Source organism: Schistocerca gregaria, chromosome 1, assembly GCF_023897955.1.
Source record: "Schistocerca gregaria isolate iqSchGreg1 chromosome 1, iqSchGreg1.2, whole genome shotgun sequence".
Classification (NCBI taxonomy): Eukaryota; Metazoa; Arthropoda; class Insecta; order Orthoptera; family Acrididae; genus Schistocerca; species Schistocerca gregaria.
Genome location: NC_064920.1, coordinates 1,203,377,755 through 1,203,393,117, shown reverse-complemented (window position 1 = coordinate 1,203,393,117; position 15,363 = coordinate 1,203,377,755). Strand labels below are relative to the sequence as shown.

Genomic DNA, 15,363 nt, shown 5'->3' with positions numbered 1-15,363 from the left:
CAGATGTGTTACGAGCCGTGGCTGTACCCTTCATTCGAACCCTGCAAAACCCTATATTTCAGCAGGGTAATGCACAACCGCATGTCGCAGGTCCTGTACGGATCTTCCTGGATACAGAAAACGTTCGACTGCTACTCTGGCCAGCACATTCTCCAGATCTCTCACCAATTGAAAACGCCTGGTCAGTGGTGGCCGAGCAACTGGCTCGTCACAATACGCTAGTCACTACTCTTGATGAACTGGGGTATCGTGTTGAAACTGCATGGGCAGCTCTAGCTGTACACGCCATCCAAGCTCTGTTTGACTCAATGCCCAGGCGTATCAAGGCCGTTATTACGGCCAGAAGTAGTTGTTCTGGGTACTGATGTCTCATTATCTATGCACCCAAATTGTGTGAAAATGTAATCATATGTCAGTTCTAGTATAATATATTTGTCTAATGAATACCCGTTTATCGTCTGCATTTCTTCTCGGTGTAGCAATTTTATTTGGTCAGTAGTGTACATTTTAAGAGTCTGTGTTTATTCTACAAAATTTGCCTTGATTTGGTCTATACTATCTCCTCCCGACAAATTTGGAAAGCAAAGAGCTTGCATTAGAAGAGACGTGTTTGACAATATCGAAGTTGAACAACCGACCATAACTCGAAAAGTGTGCATTTTAGAGCCACTTGCCATCGCGCCCTAGAAATAAGACGGCGACGACACAACGTCAGCGTTGAGTGGGTTGCCGCGAACGTCGCTCCTACGGAACGGACGCAGCGGGAAATTTGAGTTCCGGAACTCGGCGGACAGACCAGCAGGTGGCGACAACAGCCTTCCTACCAGGCCACGAGAGGGTCGATGACTTACCTCATCTCTTCCTCGGACTGCAGTGTCACGTACCGAAAATACTCCCGCACGCATCCTACCGTTAGTCAGCTATTTAGGCCAGCATGCGAGCTTAGCAAACCACTCCCGTCGCAGCGAGCAATCGACGTGGTGATTTCAGCGTTGCTTCACTGTGGGCCCCGAAAACATCTTCCAGGATAGCACGCCGCCTGCTCTGTTTGTTCTAATAGATAAGAGAGTGGCAAGACTTTACTTTGTATTTCTCTCCTTACCGGTTTTAGAAATTTACTGTACAGTTTTGGCGTTGTAACTTCTCCTGTGAAATATGACTGTAAGGTATTTTGAAAGTGTTTGCTTTCACGACTTGAGCTATTGTGCGACTCTGTATAATATCAAACCCAAGAATTAAGGAACTATTAAATGCTTGTTTATTCCAGTCTTTGGTCTCAATGTAACGTCCTTCGAGTATGACCGGTTTCAGTCAGTAATAACCATCTTCAGACCTAAATATGGTTCAAATGGCTCTGAGCACTATGGGACTTAACATTGGAGGTCATCAGTCCCCTAGAACTTAGAACTACAAAACCTAACCAATCTAAGGATGCCTTTGGCACAATTGTTTTATTAATCTCCATTGCATGATGTAATTTTAGATTTTTTACTTCTGATGAAGGTATATTTATATGTACCGAAACCTTGGTCAAGAATTTTAATAAATTTTTATCCTGCGACTGTTTTGGCTGTCATCCTTTAACGTGAATAACATAAGGACATCACACACACCTATGCCCGAGGCAGGATTCGAACCTGCGATCGTAGCAGCCCCGCGGTTTCGGACTGCAGCGCCTAGAACCGCACGGCCACCGCGTCCGGCTGTTCAGACCAGTTCTACACCATGTTCTAATGTGATAAAGCTGTAATGGCATCGTCAAAACTTATAAATACACTCACTACACTTTTGACGATGCCATTACGACATTATGACATTAGGACAGGATGTAGATCAGATCTGAAGATCGTCATTTTTGACTGAAACCGGTCATCGTCAAAGGACTTCATATTGTGACCAAAGATTGGAATAAATAAACATTTGACAGTACCTGGATCACTGTCCGTATTCACGACTATGTCGCAACGTGTGAAATCAGGGAACTTGTTGTATGTTGAACTTTACTCAGACTTCACGATTCTGCACACCTTCGAAGAGTGTTGTGCTGTCATTTACCAGTTCACGATTTTTACGTGTTGAGGAACTTAATTATTGTTCCATTAAGTTTCGGGTGTGCAGCCGCAGGAATTCTCCTTCTTCTTCTAATATTTCGGCTATATCACATTCAGCCATCCTCAGAGTTAGCCGCAAGTCTTAATTTGTTTGCCGCTGAAGAACTGTTGTTTATTTTTCACTTGTTTATTTTGGGACTAGGAGGAACTTTACTACCATAAAATATAGAAGACTTTTTTTAAGTTGTGTTCGAGGAATAAACTTGTTATATTTTGACTGCTTGTCTCTCTAGTGCCTGACATATTACCCCTATTTATTGGACTTATTTTTCTTGTTTAGGTGGGTAATACCACCTCTCTAAATATTCGAAACTTTTGTTTAACAACCCTGTATAAGCGGAGCAGAGGCGAATGGGGAATCATTCTAGCGACAATATGGGGCACGAATGGGAAACACACTGCACCTTGACAAAGGGCAGATTACTATTGGCCAGGAGCGGAAAACGAGCATCGAGGAAGCGGTAAAGGGGTCGGCTGTTCACTGGCTACTGTCGTAAGCATCTGTGGAAAGTGGCTGAACGAGGTGGCAAAGTGGTGGGCGGCCGCACCTCATCACGCAGGGCAGGCGGCGGTCTGTGGAAGATGTGGCGACCGAACACAGTGCTGTCTAATGGCTTCCAGAGACAACAAATATTAGATTTTCAGTACTTCGCGTAATAATATATCGCATTTAAAAATGCCGGTGCCGGTGCAAACATTTCGAACCATACCACTGAGTGCTTGTGGATGAACGTGCGAGTCTGTAGCGGACTACCCCTGGACCTCAGGAGTGGCTGCGTCGTCAAAGGGCTGCGAGTTCAGGGTGGGTGGCAGGTCCAGAGACAAGCAGCTATCATAATGAGCTTGTACATCAGCACTGCGTCCATATGGGGAGCTGCGATGCCCCCCCCCCCCCCCCCTCCTCTTCACAGTCCCACGGAAAGAAGGCTGGCAGCCGGCCGGGAGATTCCTACCGACCAGCCATCTGGCAAAACTCGTCCCAGTTGGGTGAGCCACAGCACCGTCATCAGTGACGCATGGAGATGGACAGAAAGCTCGCAGAAATAGCCCAACCGTCGGTGAATGACCACATGTGGGTGATTGAAGCGTGCAGCGAGGAAGCACGCCCATCGGCTTGTCAGAAGGCGGCTACAGCGTCCGGGGTACGACTCGCTGCCCCTGGCTGCTGCTGGAGTGAGCTGGTAAGGCCCACTGCGTTGCAGTACCGGGTGTGGAGGGTGGGCTTAGCACAAGAGTCTGGTACTGCGCCAGAGACTCGAACCCAAGGGTGCCGTTGGTGGTGTATCCCCGTTTTCCTGGTAGACTGCTGGGATGCGTATGAATCTGCTACAAAAGAGACAGCTACCGTATCAGTTATACCTGCGCGCCGCTTTTGATCACGCACTCAGCAACACCCCTGAAACACCAGTAAAGGAGAAATCCCTTTGTCTGTGTATGCATTACTGTTGTATCGGCAGGTGACACACATCAAGCCTAGCCCATCTCCCAATATTGCAACATCGTTGTTGCTTTAGCCCAAATCATGACATGTCTGCTCACTAACTACCAGCCGTTAATGCAATACTCCACCGCACCATCTCTCACCTGAAAATGGTAGCGGTGCTAAACCTGCTTCTTATCAAGAATCATCGGCAATTACGACTGCAGCATGCTCAGGCTCATCGAGGTTGGACAGTGGATCAATGGGAAGCTCTAGCCTGGTCGGATGAATCACATTTCCTGTTACACTTGGTCCAGTTACACAGTCATGCAGGCAAACAGTTGCTCGCAATATACACCGCGCTACGGATGCAGGTCGGTGGAGGCAATATTATGCTGGGGGACATTCACCTCGGCTTTCATGCTGTTTGTGGTAAATACCACGGATGTCAGCCACCTGTGGGCTACCTACATTGTAATGTGAGTCACGTACTCACCTTTGTGTTCGTTGTGATCCCCGACGGCATTAGCGTCTTCCAGGAGGATAACTGTTCGTGTCTCATGAGTAGAATCGGGCTGCAATGGTTTGAGAAGCATGGTAGTAAACTCATGTAGATGTCATGGACACCAAATACGCCCGATCGGCCCCGACGGAACAAATTTGGGACACTATCGATGACCACCTCTGCAAGCCCAGTCGCCCTTAACTTACGAGAATAATCTCAGCTGAGCGTAGAAATCTGTTGCCACATACACTAAGTGATCAAAAGTATCCGGACCCCTGGCTAGAAATGGCTTACAAGTTCTTGACGCCCTCCATCAGTAATGCTGGGATTCAATATGGTGTTGGTCCGCCCATCCGATAATTGCTCTTCAACAGTGGGAGGCAAGAAGGTGCTTCAAACATCAATGTAGGCCTGTGCTGTGATAGTGCCACGCAAAACAACAAGTGGTGCAAGCCCCCTCCATGAAAAACACGACCTCATCATAACACCAGCGCCTCCGAATTTTACTGTTAGCACTACACGTGCTGGCAGATGACGTTCGCCAGACATTCGCCATTCCCACACCCTGCCAACAGATCGCTACATTGTGTACCGTGATTCGTCACTCCATACAACGTTTTTTCACTGTCCAATCGTCCAATGTTTACATTCCTTACACCAAGCGAGGCATCGTTTTACATTTACCGGCGTGGTGTGTGGCTTGTGAGCAGCCGCTTGACCGTGAAATCCAAGTTTTCTCTCCTCCCGATTAACTGTCGTAGTACTTGCAGTGGATGCTGATGCAGTTTGGGACTCCTGTGTGATGGTCTGGATAGATGTATGCGTATTACACATTACGACCCTCTTCAACTGTCGGTGGTCTCTGTCAGTCAACAGACGAGGTCGGCCTGTACGCTTTTGCGATGTACGTGTCCCTTGACGGTTCCACTTCACTATCACATCGGAAACAGTGGAGCTAGGGATCTTGAGGAGTGTGGAAATCTCGCGTGCAGAACAAGTACCAGCCAATCACCTGACCACGTTCGAAGGTCGTGAGTTGCGCGAAGCACCCCATTCTGCTCTCTCCCGATGTCTAATGACTACTGAGGTCGCTGTTATGGAGTACCTGGCAGTAGGTGGCAGCACAATGCTCCTAATATGAAAACAGTATGTTTTGGGGGTGTCCGAATACTTACGATCTCATAGTGTATTACCAAGGATGTATCGAATCAATGTGAAGCTGAATAGTTGCTGTAATGCGCTTCAAAGGTAGATCAACACGCTATTAAGGACGTATAATCTTTCGGCTCATTACTTTCTGCCACACAATATCACCACTCTTCGATTCTGTCTGCATATCGCTTGTTTCGGAATGATTCGTTTTAGAAAGGTATTTTCCTTTCCCAACTGGATGTGATTTCCTTCCTTCCATTTTTTTAGGACGCTGATAACGCAGGTTCAAGTACATATGTCCCTTCTTGCGTACTCCCTAGCTTGTGAACATATGTGTCGAAAATACAGTACTTCCCTTACAACAAATATCGTTGCTATCGTCATGCAGATTTCCGAAGTGGAGCGCGGATTTTCTGCCTCGGTACGTGTATTGAGAAGCGTCAAACAGCTCGTTTCCCGTTGGCAAGCCTTGGCGGGGGCTGCTTTGCTACATTCCCACAGCTGCGGAGCTCTTCTGTCTAAGGCCGCGTGCTGTCCTTGGCTGTGGATGCCGTTATAGCTGGCAGCCGGCAATCAGTGTGTCTACCGACCGTGTCTAGCCACACTCACGGAGTACGCCCTCTGGGCAGAGCGTGAGCGCTCGTGTCTCCCACAGCCAGATCACCTCTAGTGTTTCGCAATTTTAAACATAGAGAACAAAATGTAAAGACACAGGCTGGTGCGGACCTTGCTGTCTTTTTGTGTGCAGAATACAGTAGATGACGACAGATACAGTTGCAGTGAACTGGGCCTTTGGTGCAGTTCCTATTTTAGTATAGTTTCCATTTTGGTTGTTTCAGCGCCAGTCGCAACCACAGTGAACGATTACGACTTGACGACAAACGTGCTGTCCATTCATTTATTCATCCTGCTGCCATGAAAAGGGTCAAAATATAAATTAAGAAAAGATAACAGCTAACAGGAAAAGCTTACACTAACTCGATCTCCCCACTGTGTTAAAAATAAACTATCATTACTATCTGGTTTTAAACCTCTACCAGTGGCCGTGTTTGCGGATTAAATTACGGTAATTCATGTCCGTCTAATATGTAATCAACTGAGCAAAGATGCTTCAGCGCCCGGTGAAATCATCAGTTGCTATTTTTATTACAGTTTAATTCCATAGAGTGTCGTGTATTGTGACTGTAACACCATCTTTTGTACGCCTCTGTTGTAGGGCGGAAATAAAAACAGCACAAGCGAGCTTATTTTCGAATTGTTTCGACCTTAAACCACACCAGGTCGACAGAGACCTGTATTACTAAGCGACTATCGATGAACCCGGAACTCTTTAAGTTGCCTACCTAGGGCCTCCCAGGGGCGACAAAAATTAGATTTTTAATACTGCGCGTTATTGTTGAATTTAAAATGTTTTAATAAGCTACTCGTTAACAGGTACGATCTTATGTTTGAAACACAATAAGACAAGTATTACAGTTAGAAACTATGTGATTGTCTTCAGGATGCATAACTGGTGGCGCGCAAATACTTGGATTTCATTCATTCAGTATTTGGGAATTAGAGCACTTACTGACTTCCAGCAGACTTTAAACATAATTTTAAACCTTTTGCAAAACTTTTTCTTGCTGACACCCGCCACAAAATTGTGAAAGAAAGAACCATTATTATTTTCACTGCTCATACAGTAAAACTTAAACATCAGACCCGACGCGTTAATTTATGACTTATTTACTATGGACTCTGTTCGCAGCACAATTTGCAGATAATATCCACATATTCTACTGAATGTACCTGAAAAATTATATCATTGTACGACACATCATTCAGGAGACGTGACGTCAGAAACACTGAGACGTGTGAACTTCCTTTTTCTTAAAACGGAGCGCAAATTTCACAGACTGTATTCAAGCAGTGTTTCATACTGAAAGAACTTAGTGGCTTACAAAAAACAAAGTTTAAACATAACTTCAAACCTTTCCTCAACTTTTTCTAGCTTAAGTATTTAATGTCAAATAACGGCTAACACGTTAATTCATTATAGTGATATGAACAAGCGTCATGATTTCACGATATGGTTCAAGCGCTGTGTAGATGTCTGTCGCATGTCTGGGCGAAATCTGAGGAACGAATAAGCCGCGACCATACATCAAAGAAAATTCACCAGCAACTGAGACAACAGACTGGGAAAGCCTTCATTATACAGTGTTGTAATTTTTACATGTATTTCAAAGTTTTCTAACTTGCTTAGCTGGATAAACCCCCTTACTGCGAAAATTTAAAAAAATCGAAAAGATAATGAACAATAGACTTTATAATCGTTTACTAAAAGAAAAAACATTCAACAGCAAACGAGTTCGATTTTAAAAGGAACGGTTTACCTGAAACGGCTGTATTTATCTTGACAGAAATATATATTAGAATCAATAAATAACAAATTCCTGCCATTGGGAGTACTTCGTGACCTGGCTAAAGCCATTGATTGTGTGAACGATAATACTTTCATCCAAAAATAAAGTATTATGGAATAGCAGACATTGCCGTTTAAGCGATTTCATCTTATTTGAAAGCCGCAAAGCGAAATCTGTCTATTCTATGTTAATGACGTAACAGTAGTCACTAAGAATTTGAAGCAATGAGACATTGTGTACCACAAGGATTGGTTCTGGGCCATCTGTTTTTTTTTCTGAAAGACTAGATAAACGATTTCTCACTTTCAGTTTCAGAAGATCCAACTATTTTTATGATGCAAGTAAAGAAATGAAAAGTGGTACCAGTCCCTTTACAGAAAACACAACTAATGAAATGCTCAGAAATATCAACAGATTGAAAATAGACTTATTTTTCACCTGTGAAACACTGTGAATCACTGTTAGACCTTCATAATTACAGAGCAACAGTCTTAATGGAACTATCAGTTTCACTGCCATATATTCAAAAGCGAAACTGTTCCGAGTTCGATGGCTCACCTGTGGATAACTGGGGGAGCAGTGGAAATGTCGCAGTTTGTAGCTAATGACGACCAGGAGCGAGCCCAGAACTTCTTTGATTTTTAACAGCGAAACTAACTAACAGTTCCGCTAAGTCTGGCTGCTCCGAAACTACGAGAAATGATGTAAAGATGGACCGCACTGCCCGTAACCAACCAGCTTGAAATAATACAAACATCGACTGACAGACGAAAAGTTAATTCATTTTCTACAAATAAGGAACAGCAGATGATTCAAGAAAAACTGAGTATCATTGAATTTTGACTCATACATGCAGTAGGGTACTTCTCACAAAACTCCACAAGCTATAAAAAAATAAGGTTCTTCAACGATGACATACAAAATGTAGGATGTAGTAATATTTATTTTGAAATACAATAAACGACAACATTAGTTAGAAAACATGCTGTTTAGTATTAAGGATAAACCTAGTTCAATTTCGCTTGCCGCGCACATGACCACTGCTACGTGTGATTTGAAAATAAAAAAAAAAATAGTTCATTTTGCTTATTTGCATTAACTGATGACTTGTGGAATCATATTTTGGGGAAAGTAAACTTGCATCGATAATTTTTCAAAGTGTTCTATGTGATCTACGATAATTGATTATTGTGTCAGTTGTATTCGCAGAACATCTTGCCGAGACCTCTAATAAAAATTTGCAGTTAGATAACTGTTGCACAATACATTTAATTATTTTGAGTTTTCGTTATCAACGTTTTACCTTCTTTAAACGAAGTGTGAATATAACATTAGGACCAAAATCAGCTTCTGCAGAGGCTTCAAGGGCTTAATATTAGTAGAGGAACATGAGTATTTGAGAGCCTGACCATGCACATTGTCATAACGTGGCGGGCTGAATTAAAGAACATAATTTTTGGCACCGCTTTCTGCTCCACTGACGGATATCTCCTCAGGACCTCTGAAAATCAATGTTTTAGGTTATTGTGTAGTTTGAATTAGTGTTGTGAAACGTTATGCTTTGGTGATGATGTATAGTGCTTAAATGTATAGCTGTGACTTCTTTCTTCATATCGGAGACCATTGTCTGCGGAATGTATGGAAATGGCTGGTGTAATGTAAAAGTCATTCACGATCTGCAGTGAACGTCCTTGAATTTTAGTTTTCTTGGCACGCTGCCTCATCACCAGGCCGCCTGTTGTTGCCCTACTCAGCCTCTCGCTCTCCCCTCCCCTCCCGGCAGAACCACAGGTGCTGGAAATATCCCTGGACGGCGTCCTTGCTCGCGTAATCAGCGATTAACAAGGCGGTGTAATTCCAGCGCGCAGAGGCAGCGACAGAGGCAGGTAACTGGAGACCGCTGCCGCGTGACCTTGACCGCCGCTCTTCTGTTTGTGTGTCCACAGCGCATGCGCGGGGAGATGCCTCTGACGCCGGAGCAGCTGGAGGCAGTCTTCGACTCGCTCGACGTCCACGGGAACGGATACCTCACCATCGACCAGTTCCTCGCCGGCTTCGGTGAGTACCAACTACGTCATTCCAATTGCTTACCGTCCTTTGCTAAACCCCTGCTTGCGAAACCCCATACAGTTTATTTCCAAGCGCGCTCGTATCTAGCCGCGAGGTGTCAGCTACCAGGATGGACGTGTTCAGTGTAGAACATTTTGTACCTTCCATTCTCCAAGCGGTAGAAGGGGGAGACCCGGCCCATTACAGAGCCTCCGTTCTTTTCGAAGAAGTACCAGGCTAGCTTGTAGTGGGGCAAAGAGATTCCCAGTTGGGATTACAAACTATGGCTTTTGCCTTAATCCGTGGGAAATCTCCCGAAAATCTGGATCGAAATTGGGGGACTGAAACTACTTTTAATTTCTCAGAAAGTGGTGTTCATTGACCCATTCAGTATTCAAACTCTTATGAATGTTTATGTGTATGTGTGTTTTTGTGTGTATCAATCTATGTATCGCTTTTGAAGAAGAGTATGAGTGAGGCATAGGAAGTCACAGATGGGAAGATTATGGATTTCTTTTGGGATAAACAAGGTGGGCCTTCCGAAACCCTTGGACGAACTGGGGCATTACAGCCCTTGTAATCCATTTCTGGGGCAATGATTTTGTGGTCATATACACCTGATGAAGATCCAGTGGCATACATAAACTTCTTTTCATCTGTAAGTTGGCTTCGCGTGACATCCCTCCCTTTCGTGTGTTAAGTCCGCCCCCGTTAGCTACGTGGTCAGCGCGACAGAATGTCACGCCAGGGGGCTCGGGTTCGATTCCCGGCTGGGGCGGGAGATTTTCTGCGCTCAGAGACTGGGTGTTGTGTTCTGCTCATCATCATTTCATCCCCATCTCCGAAGTCGCCCAATATGGCGTCGAATGCAGTAAGTACTTCCCCTCGGTGGCCGAACTTCTCCAAATGGGGGACTCGCGGCTCATAATGCTGTACGCTCACTTTCATTTTTCCGTATAGGAGGTTGCTAACCAACTTAATCGTCCAAGCTCCGGTGAATACAAGGGAAACGCTAGTCTGTTATGCCTCACAGATTTGCATGTGCGGAAGAGCCTGTGCCGTCAAATGAGAACGTGTGGATGAGAGAGTGTGTTCACCTGTGCAGGCGACCGAGACAAATACCCGAAGTTACGCGATATACCTACACAGGTGATGAGTGTGCAGATCAGCCGCTGCTTTTACATGGTGTCAGTTGTTCGGGTAATTCGTAATGATTACATACCGGGTGATCAAAAAGTCAGTATAAATTTGAAAACTTAATAAACCACGGAATAATGTAGATAGAGAGGTAAAAATTGACACGCCTGCTTGGAATGACATGGGGTTTTATTAGAACCAAAAAAAAGCAGCTCATGTTGCTAGACGCGTGTAAGATCACTTGCACGTGTCGTGTGGTGGTGTTCGTGTGTTCAGCCGCCACTTCCGACATGTTTGGCCTCCCAAGTCCCCAGACCTCAGTCCGTGCGATTATTGGCTTTGGCGTTACCTGAAGTCGCAAGTGTATCGTGATCGACCGACATCTCTAGGGATGCTGAAAGACAACATCCGACGCCAATGCCTCAGCATAACTCCAGACATGCTTTACAGTGCTGTTCACAACATTATTCCTCGACTACAGCTATTGTTGAGGAATGATGGTGGACATATTGAGCATTTCCTGCCAAGAACATCATCTTTGCTTCGTGTTACTTTGTTATGCTAATTTGCTATTCTGATCAGATGAAGCGCCATTTGTCGGACATTTTTTGAACGTTTGTATTTTTTTTTGTTCTAATAAAACCCCATGTCATTCCAAGCATGTGTGACAATTTGTACCTTTCTATCTACATTATTCCGTCATTTATTCAGTTTTCAAATTTATAGATCCTTTTTGATCACCCTCTAGATAAAAAAACGCATGGCGATGGAACCAGAGACTAACGTGATAGTGGAGAAGAAAGTTGCATACTGAAAACTAATGGAATCCTTGAAAGAAATAGAACACACTGTCGACCAACTGACAGTTCAAATGGTTCTGAGCACTATGGGATTTAACATCGGAGGTCATCAGTCCCCTAGAACTTAGAACTACTTAAACCTAAGTACCCTAAGGACATTACACACATCCATGCCCGCGGCAGGATTCGAACCTGCTACGGTGGCAGTCGCGCTGGTCCGGACTGAAGCGCCTAGAACCGCTTGGCCACCGCGGCCGGCCAATTGACAGTAGTTCCCGAAATAAGTGCTGGAATTAACTGTCGAAAGAAACTCAAAGAAAGCGAACCATACTTTGAAATCTAGAAGTAGTTTCAGATCAATCTGTTGAGTTTCTTGGAGAAACAAGGTAATTTAGGAAACTCGTATTCAGATATTTAAAAAATCACAAAGATACTAGAATTAAGTAAAAAATAAAAATATCCTGAAAAGAATTGGATGGCCCGAGTCCCTGTCCTGCTATCCAGATTTAGGCGTCTCTAAATAGCTTACAGCACGTTCAGTTCCCTTTACCACTGTTGCCTAAGCCGAGTTTCTCCTCCGTCCCTAATTCTCTCCTCGCCGACGGCTCCATAAACCCTAAATTTCTCTTCTTTCGTATAACAAACTGACACTTGAATACGCTTCTCTTATCTTCATGCATTCTATACACCACATAATACTTTTTTTCCCTGTGTTAAGACAGTCAGGGCGTGACAGACCTAGATTATCATTAAACAGGCATGGTGGAGTTTATGGTGAAACGATGAACTGACTGAATCGTGCATCCACAGCAGAAGTCAGGTTGATTTGACAGGTAAACCTGTACACCCGTGCATATAGAGGTCCAGCTGCATGCGTGCCGTAGACTTACACGATTCCTTCCTTGGAATATATCCAGCTGCCTCGGTGTGAATCCTTCAGCGACGTCCGCGCATATCAGGGGCCACCATACTCTTGATCCTCTTTGGTACCGAAGTAATCTCTGGGAACCGTAACCATACTGACCGTCTTCGTAGCTGATTGTTTAACGTCCCTGCCTCCCATGCGGAAGGACTCGACTTCGATTCCCGGTACCTCCTCAGGTTTGTTCTGAGTGATATAGAGGTCTGGGAAGGAGTCTAAACAGCCTCGTGAGGTCAGATCAGGGGCTGCTTGAACTCAGAAGCAGCGGCACCATCAGGATTCACCCACTGGCACTGACGACCGGAAGGATTGCCGACACGCTGCCACATTCCCCATGGTCACAGGTGGCTCCTCGGAATGCCTTGCAGGCAGTCGTCGCCCACGCGGAGCAGGTCTAATCAATGAGTGGTGCCTTCACATAAGTAACACGATAGTAAACAACAGGGAATATTCGATGACTCACCAGGCCCTCTGAATGGAAGTCTCTTCTTTTTAACTTGGAATGAGATCAGTTAAGTAGTCCAGCTGAAGGTAACGACCGTACTATGTCTAGTTTTACTTCGGCCCAGCTTAGTTCGTTCTAGTCATTCAAGCAAAATGGATCCACAACTAAACGAAGAAAACACTTCTAATCGCTTGCGAGCTCGATGAATGCGTAAGTTACATTTAGAGGCTGAACGCTCGTAAGCTGCAATACGAACAAGTTTTCATACTGGCATTGTTAAATTAAGAACGTCAACATTAGCGTGGCAGTTACAACTGGAAGGAACGTTTAGCATTACGACTAGCAGCCACACCAGTGGGTCCGAACTGCAAAAGAAGTACCGGGTGCAGTTTTTTAACTATTACTTCTTGTAGCCAAAGTCCGAAATGACAGCACGCATCTTCTGTAGACTGTGCTCATCGTATGCTAAGACTTATGCAAAATGTGTGGCAGAAACTTGTAATAATGAAACAGCGAGTTACTCTTATTATGCTTTTTTTTTTTTTTTTTTTGGAAACGATGTTTCATTCAGCTCTCCTCGCCAGCTTAACCTGTACAAATCCCTTCATCTCTGTGTAACTACTGCAGCCTACACCCATTCGGCTCTGCTTGCTGTATTCGCTCTCCCTGTACAATTTTATGCCCCACACAGCAGCAGGGTTCGTCGCATCAACCTATACCTACTAGCAGTCTAGTTTTTAATTTTTTTTTTTTGTTAAATGAGAAAGCTTTTTCTCTTCCAGTATATTTCCAACCTCAAAATCAGTCATATACATCTCATCTTCAGCATTCTTGTGTGGAATTACATTTGAAAAACTTTTATTCTATTCTTGCTGAAATGTTTATCGCCCTTGTTTAACTTGCATATGAGAGTACATTCCAGATAAGTATTGTAAGAAAAGATGTGCTATCACTTTCATTCTTGGTACTGGCAATCTGCTCTTTGGCCATCGTCAGTTACTTTGCTGCCCAAATAGCAAACTTCATCTACTGATTTTAGTGTCTCATTTCCTAAGCTAACATCCTCGGCTTCGCCTCATTTAATTCGGCTACACTGAGTTACCTCTGTTCTAATGTCCTTAATGGTCGTCCTATTATCTTTTTTAAAGACGTCATCCATTTTTCGTACAACCGGCCTTCCAAGCACCTTGCCGTCTCAGGCAGAATTAAAATGCACTAGCACACCTTAAACTTTTTGTTTTTCCTGTCTGAACTTTTATTCCTTTTTCTGGTCAGCATATAGTGATGTAGATTGCAAGATACGGGCGACGCTAATCACACGACTCGTGGCTTTGCAGTGGGCCCATTCTTTAGTGGTGGTCTTCTGCCACTACAGGTTGATGTAGAGTGCCTAATGAACGGCCGCTTTATTAATAACTTGGCTGTAAAACTACTGGAAAAGTCTGACGCAGCTGTACGCCACTTGGATTATTTACATTTTTCGTTGGTACTGAGGGACCTTTCCTCGTGGACGAAGAAAGTGCGTGACGCAAAGTCAGCGGCTGCGGTGTGTAAAAAACTGTTCTTCTGCGGTGGGGCAGGTTGGAGTGCCTTGCCGTCCCAAGTGGAAACCGCCAGTTTCCCTGGGCTGTGTGTTCCTGATTGTAGCGAGGGAGCCGAGAGTCCTGCATCCGGCCTGCTGATACGCAGATGTGAGTCACACACTGCAAATACCAAGTGGAGCCCGTGACTCACCACGGGATCACGCGGTCAGCTCGGCAGGAGAGGAACACTCGAAGCCGATATACAGTACGAGTGCCGTAGTCATCCGTAGACCGACGCTCGACATCGTTACCCAAATTAAAAGTGCACGAATTACTAATTTCGCTTCGTGATGGGCAACGACAAATAAATCGTTAGTTCTCGCTGTCGTGGTCAAACATCGGTTGAAAGTCCGTCATGCCTACTTTGATAGCGGGCCGTTGTGGCCCAGCGGTTCTAGGCGCTTCAGTCCTGAACCGCACGACTGCTACGGTCGCAGGTTCGCTCGGACATCGGTGTGTGTGATGTCCTTAGGTTAGTTAGGTTTAGGTAGTTCTAAGTTCTAGGCGACTGATGACCTCCGATGTTAAGTCCCATAGTGCTCAGAGCCATTTGAACCATTTCAACCTGCTTTGACAAAAAAAATATCGTTTTGCCCGCGGTGATTTTGAAATATTTTAGTTTTCATGACGCAAAGGAGATTTAGACGAAAGAAGGCATTACACATAAAGTAAATCTAGACAAAATAGCAATTGCAATAACACGAATGAAAATACAAAATGGTAAAAAGGAAGAAATTAAATCGAAGTAAATATATAAAAATAATAAAAGCCACTTTGATAAATATTATAGATGAAAAAAGAATGAAAAGAAAGAAAGTGGGAACGAATGGA

The 15,363-nt window shown here is 44.4% G+C and overlaps 1 protein-coding gene across 1 annotated transcript in view; it reads left to right on the top strand.

Moving 5' to 3' along the window:
- Window positions 1–15,363, top strand: part of LOC126284778 (EF-hand calcium-binding domain-containing protein 4B-like) — a 625,649-nt gene that overhangs the window by 523,432 nt on the left and 86,854 nt on the right. Inside the window, exon 3 of the mRNA XM_049983942.1 lies at window positions 9,543–9,654. Coding sequence (XP_049839899.1) covers window positions 9,543–9,654 — 112 coding nt within the window. The remainder of the gene's footprint in view (window positions 1–9,542; window positions 9,655–15,363) is intronic.